Raw genomic sequence first — 6,021 nt, 5'->3', positions numbered from 1 at the left:
AATTATGTTCGTAGTTCTTTTATTTTGTTTTTTTCTCATAAAAAAGAAACTAAAAACTAGAAAAATGATTGTGTAAATGTCACGTTTAAATGATAAATCTGATTGGATGGGTGAGTCAAATGTATTAAATCTTACAATTAAGGAGATTTGTTTGGCTGGTTCTCATAACTGTTTTAGTTATAATACTAAAACCCAAATTAAAGCAGCAGAACCTTATGACTCATTTCCTATTATAATGAATGGATTTGTTAAAGATTGGTCAGAGACACAAACACTCACCATACACCAACAATTACAAGAAGGGGTTAGATATTTTGATTTAAGAATTCAAAAATTTAAAGATGATATTTATACAGTACATGGTTTGTACTGTGACTTATTTGTTGTAATATTAACACAACTGAGTGAATTTATTTGGCATCATAAGAAAGAAGTCATAATTCTTGATATTAATCATATCTATAATATGAACAAAGAAGACAATGAAAAAATTTTAGAAATAATAAGTTGTTTATTCAATGGAATTAGTGTAGAATGTAATCCAAATAATCTTAACATTCCACTTGAAGTTTTAGTTACTAGTAATAAACGAGTTTTTATATTTTACGATTATCCAAAAGAAGTTAAAAGAGTTCCATATATCTGGGGTCAAGACTTTATTCATTCCTATTGGCCAGACAGACCAACATTCCAAGAGGTTAGTCAAAGAATTTTAACAGATGGAATGAATTGGATTAATAATAGAAGGACTGGTATTACAATTCTTCAAATTATTCTAACTCCTACTAACAAAAGTATTAAATCATGTTATTTGTCAGTTTCTAATTCAAAATCATTGAAAGGTGTTTCATATAAAGTTAAAGAAAACTTCTTTCAATTTCTTCATTCTAAAGAACTTGAATCATTTCCAATTAATATTTTATTATTAGACTTTATACAAATTAATGACCCATTTATACAATTATGTATTGAACGATCAATTAAAGCATCTAATGAGAAAAGAGGACATTAGAATATCATTCTTTTGCTAGTTCAAAACCATTCTATTACAAATAATTTATCAACACAAAAACAGTCTGGATAACAACATCCAGTAAATAATTCTTTTCCAACTACTGATGGTATTAAATAATATTGTTCAATATTTCTAAAAATATATGATTCGTTTGGTAATTGAGAAATAATAAATGCATCTTCTACCCCAAATAATTGATTTGAATCTTTAGGATATAATATTAACTTTCCTGGAATTGTTTCTTTTTGTGTGATTTTAATTGGCATTGTGTGATGTGGGTTGTTCAATGAAAAGATAAAAAATCCATTATCACTCAATCCATGAGTCTCTTCTTGACTATTAATTATTGGTATTTTTAGTTTATTGAAACAACCAAAAACCCAATTATTATTAGTCACAATAATCATAGAGGTATTTGGCTTACCTTCAACCTTTTGGTTAAAAACGTCTGTTACTAAGTCATCAAAATAACTATCGAAAATGATTTTATATTTAGATAACCCAATCCATTGTTTCAATTTTTTGAAATGTCTTCCTTTTATAAATAATTGTTCCTTTACATATGTTTCAATACTATCTTCCATAAACAATTCACTCCTTTCACTTATAATTTCACTGTCAGATTCACATCGAGAAGAATCTTCATGTATTGTTTTTTTTTTCTTTCTTCTATTTATAGGACAAAATTTTTGATGTTCTGATAAAATAAATTCTTGTTTAACAGCCATTGGATGTTCAATTTTTTCTTTTTCCTTGATTTTGTTTAATTCTACTTCTCCAACAAGATTAATTGTTCCTTGGTTAATCATATTTACAATAAAACATTCTTTTGGTCCTGGAGAATATATTGGTAATGGTGTGTTAGATAAGTATGGACTTGAAAATTCAGTACCATTTGATGGATATTGCCTTCTCAAAAAAGATCCACTTGAACTATCATCTCTTTTATCAAGGGAAAATACTCCATAAGAACTATCATCTGAAATACCAACTTCTGTTTTTCTAACATTTGAATAAAAGATACTTGATGATTGTTCTTTCCTTTCCACAGAAGGTAAAACTTCAAAAAAAGCATCATCAGAAGTTTCAATAACCTCTTTCTTATTCATATTTCTTTCTCTCATTGTTCAATTGTTTTTATATCACTTACCGTTCAAAAAAACAACTCATGGTAGAATGTTGTCTTTTCATATCAACAAATAAAATTATATCACTTTTCTATTAATTAATTGAATTTTATCAATTCAAGAAAAAAAAAAAAATAGATTAGTTTAATTATACTTTTTAATTTATAAAAATCATTGAAAAATAAAAAATGAAGTTGAACTATAAGATGTAATGAATTCTGTTCTTCTGAAGACATCGAATTTTGTGAGTGGATATGGAACAAGAGATGCTTTTTTTAGAACTATCCAATGTGCTGCAAAGTTAGTTGCATTATTAACTTCAAATGATGATGTTACTAAAAAGCAAGTATTAATGAGAATAGTAACATTGTTAGGAACATCAAGAAAATATTTTGCAATTGGTAATGTTTTAAAAGAAATGAACAACTTTAAAATAACGCTAGACTCATCTTATGAAAATCCAGAGTTTTTTCTCAGAGTATTAAAGTCAGGAGGGATGCTTGGTTTTTTTGCAATGGATAATTTAAATGCTATCACATCTCTAACTAGTAACACCATTATTCCTTACACCAGTTCAATTGGTAATTTATCATTCCTTGTTGCTGTATTATCATCAATAGGCCTTGAGTATATTAAAGAAGAACAAGACGAACCATTAAAAAGATATATTAGATATGTAAAAATTGCAACAGAACTTATTATTGCATTGAATGGTTTAGGATTAATTAAATTACCAGAAGAATTTTCTACATTAATGGGATTAGTCTCTGCTGGATTATGTTGTGTTGAATCATTGCAATAAAATAAGTGACTTTTCAATTAAAAAGAATTAATTAATTATTCTTTTTGTCCTTTTCTTCTTTTGGAATTTTAGGAGGTGCAACAGTTAACCAAATAAACAAAACTAATGCAATCAAATGGAAACAGAAGTACGTCTGTTTAAACATTTCCCATGAAGCTTTAAATGTCATCATAAAGAAAGGACAGAAATTATATTTAATTGACAAATTAGTAAAGATAATTAAGAATATATTCCAAAGTGTCATCATTTTATTGTTATTCTTTGTCAAATAAGCAATATATGGTGTTAGTTTTTTATAAATTAATTTACTTAATTCAGTATGAAGAGCAAGAGTACCAAATGAAATATAATATCCAGGAAGAAATCCATGCCAGAAAGCACTAACAAGGTTTGTTATAACAGTTTTAAAAGCATCTAATTTAGTTCCTTCAAGGTTAAGATAAATATAATTACTTAACCAATTCTGTACATATCTATTCCATAAAACAATTGAATTTCTAAATGATGTGCTTAAATAAAAGACAGGGAAATCAATATTAGTAAATTTATCCCATACTTCTTTACCATTTTTAATAGTTGTAAATCCAAATCCACCAATAATTGACATCGCATCAGCAACATACCATGTACCAATGTATTTAGTTAATGCCATTTCACCAGTATACCAAATAGCAAACATTTTGAAGAAAAATCCATGTGATTCAGGTGCTTCTAAAAAGTAGTAATCAGCAAGTAATGGCTCAAATATTGATATAGCCCATACTAACATATAAAAAGTAATTCCTAATCCTATTCGTTTGTAGAATAATTTCATTGGAATTTGTGGAACATCTCCTTCCATTTTATCTTTTGGATAATTTTTAAATTGTTCTAAAGTAATAAATTTAATATAGTCAATATATTCTAATGATGGTCCACTAAAGATTCCTGGGAAAAAGAAAGTATATCCAAAGAATTCAAGTAATGAAGGATATGTTTTAATCATCATTTGTTTACGATGTTCACATAATTTGATATTATTTTCATGGGCATCAACAACAGACCAGACAAATGTACTAAATTTAATAACATACATCATATGTACTGTTGAAAATGATAAATTATATACCATTCCTGTATGTAATATTTTATATAAATGAATACAAGCTAAATGAAGAATTAATACAACTGTTGTTATTGTTGCCATAAGACGTGTTGGATATGTTTTAGCAATATAATAAATTGGAAGCCCTAAAAAGATAATAGAAAATGTGATTGGTCCAAATACAATTAATGACATAATTATTCCAATAGACCCATATACCTTATGTTTTAATGATGGATTATTTGGAAGATATCTACAATAATATGTCATTGGTAATGATAGCACGAAAGAAGAAAAGTATTTCAATAAATAAACTGGAACATGAACTATTTGACTTATTGGTTCTAAGATAAAGTCGATAACCGACATATTTAATTATTTTCTTCTTTTTAAGATTTTTTTTTATTTTTAATTTTCTATTATTTTATTAAAATTTTACTATTACTTTTTAGAAATATTTTATTTATGTTAAAACAAACAAAAAATGTTTATTAAAAATTTTGTTTTTTTTTTGAGACTTAAAATAACAAAAAATTTAGTGAATTAAAAATCAAGAGTACTCTATTCTAGACACATCATTTTTGGATGACTTACTTTATAAATCATTGCTAGAATACATATAACAAAAGCAATAATGAGATGAACTTTCAAACAACATTGAGCACTTTCTTCTTCATACTCATCTTCAATTATAATTGAATAAGGTGATTGGGCTAAAGGTTTTGTTTGATATTGAATCTCAATTTGATATTTTCCAGGACATGATGGAGTGTATTTACAAGTATAAGTACCATCGTTATTATCAATGCACTCACAAGGTATCACTTGCTTTTTAGGATCTGTTATGTGAATATTAAATTCATTTCCTCCTTCTAACAAACAATCTCCATTTTTATCTTTTGTTTGAATCGTAAATTCTACTATCTTTGTCATTTTGATAGTTTTTATTTCTTCCATTCCTTTACCTGAAATAAGACATTTAGATGGACAAATAGGAAGTATGAAATTAGTATTGAATAATAATGCTTTAATTCTTTTATTATTAATCCAAATATCAAATGTATAAGTTCCTCTTTTGTTAATTTCACATTCTAATGTATAAGTTCCATGCTCTCCTTTTTTAACTTGACCTTTTATTTCTTTATTGTTTGGTGTAAAACAACTTATTGTAGTTGTACATTCCCCTTCAAAAGGAGATCCAGATTCCCCAATCATATGAAGTTGACCTATAGCTTTTTCTGCTTGAAGTAACCCACCTTCTTTGATTTTTCCATCTATCCAACATTGAGAAATATCAATAACATCTTCTATAATTAATGAAATAGGAGGAAGAGAATACCCATCAACAGAAACAATAATCAAATGCTCTCCAATCACTTTTGGAGTAAAAAATACTTTATGCTCAAACAATCCATTTTGAATTATTTCATATTCAACTTTTTCTTTTTTGAAATTTGTAATTTCAACTTCTAATTTTACTGTTTCATCTTGTTCCTTAGAAACAATAGAAAATGTATTTTGTTTATTAATAAATCCATTGTGAACATTTGTTATTTGATAATCATCACATGGAAGCCTTTTTGGTTTAAGTTTAACTTCTAAACTTAAATCATGGTCTAACAAAAAACTTTTGATTTGTTCACTCAACTTATCAACATCTTTGTGCTTTGAAAGAGAAAAGTTAGTACATTCTTCTTTCTTGGTTTGTGACATTTAATGAAGTGAGATGAATTATTAGATCATCATTTAACACATTCTAAAATTGGAATGAACGAAATGACTTAAAAATACTCTTTCAAAATATTTCCAAAAAAACAAAACAAATTACTTCCTTTTTGAAACAATATACATTTCTACTCCTATAAAATTGTTACTAAAGATTATTCAAAAAACATTCTTGATAATATCATTTTTATTTTTACTTTCAATATAACAAAAAAAAATTATCTAAATATCAAACAAAAAAAACTGAATGAATTTAAAGTGCTTTTCT

General features: G+C 26.3%; 5 protein-coding genes across 5 annotated transcripts; 2 read left to right on the top strand and 3 right to left on the bottom strand.

The window, feature by feature from the left end:
• Positions 1-76: 76 nt before the first annotated feature.
• On the top strand, positions 77-1,012 carry ENU1_051370 (glycosylphosphatidylinositol diacylglycerol-lyase, putative; the record flags this gene model as incomplete). The annotated part of the gene is made up of 1 exon (XM_008857880.1): positions 77-1,012. One exon carries the CDS (start codon positions 77-79, stop codon positions 1,010-1,012), a length of 936 nt encoding a protein of 311 aa, XP_008856102.1.
• Positions 1,013-1,032: 20 nt separating this feature from the next.
• Positions 1,033-2,139, bottom strand: ENU1_051360 (hypothetical protein; the record flags this gene model as incomplete). Its single annotated transcript, XM_008857879.1, has 1 exon — positions 1,033-2,139. One exon carries the CDS (start codon positions 2,137-2,139, stop codon positions 1,033-1,035), a length of 1,107 nt encoding a protein of 368 aa, XP_008856101.1.
• A 214-nt stretch (positions 2,140-2,353) lies between these two features.
• Positions 2,354-2,944, top strand: ENU1_051350 (hypothetical protein; the record flags this gene model as incomplete). The annotated part of the gene is made up of 1 exon (XM_008857878.1): positions 2,354-2,944. The coding sequence occupies one exon, from the start codon at positions 2,354-2,356 to the stop codon at positions 2,942-2,944; it is 591 nt and encodes a 196-aa protein (XP_008856100.1).
• Positions 2,945-2,975: 31 nt separating this feature from the next.
• Positions 2,976-4,397, bottom strand: ENU1_051340 (membrane-bound O-acyltransferase (MBOAT ) family protein; the record flags this gene model as incomplete). Its single annotated transcript, XM_008857877.1, has 1 exon — positions 2,976-4,397. The coding sequence occupies one exon, from the start codon at positions 4,395-4,397 to the stop codon at positions 2,976-2,978; it is 1,422 nt and encodes a 473-aa protein (XP_008856099.1).
• Positions 4,398-4,589: 192 nt separating this feature from the next.
• ENU1_051330 (actin binding protein, putative) lies at positions 4,590-5,741 on the bottom strand (the record flags this gene model as incomplete). Its single annotated transcript, XM_008857876.1, has 1 exon — positions 4,590-5,741. The coding sequence occupies one exon, from the start codon at positions 5,739-5,741 to the stop codon at positions 4,590-4,592; it is 1,152 nt and encodes a 383-aa protein (XP_008856098.1).
• Positions 5,742-6,021: the final 280 nt, after the last annotated feature.

The sequence above is a fragment of the Entamoeba nuttalli genome (genome assembly GCF_000257125.1).
Source record: "Entamoeba nuttalli P19 unplaced genomic scaffold asmbl_3001, whole genome shotgun sequence".
Lineage (NCBI taxonomy): Eukaryota > Evosea > Mastigamoebida > Endamoebidae > Entamoeba > Entamoeba nuttalli.
Note: the sequence above shows the minus strand (reverse complement) of the source record. Positions and strands in the feature narration are given on the sequence as shown.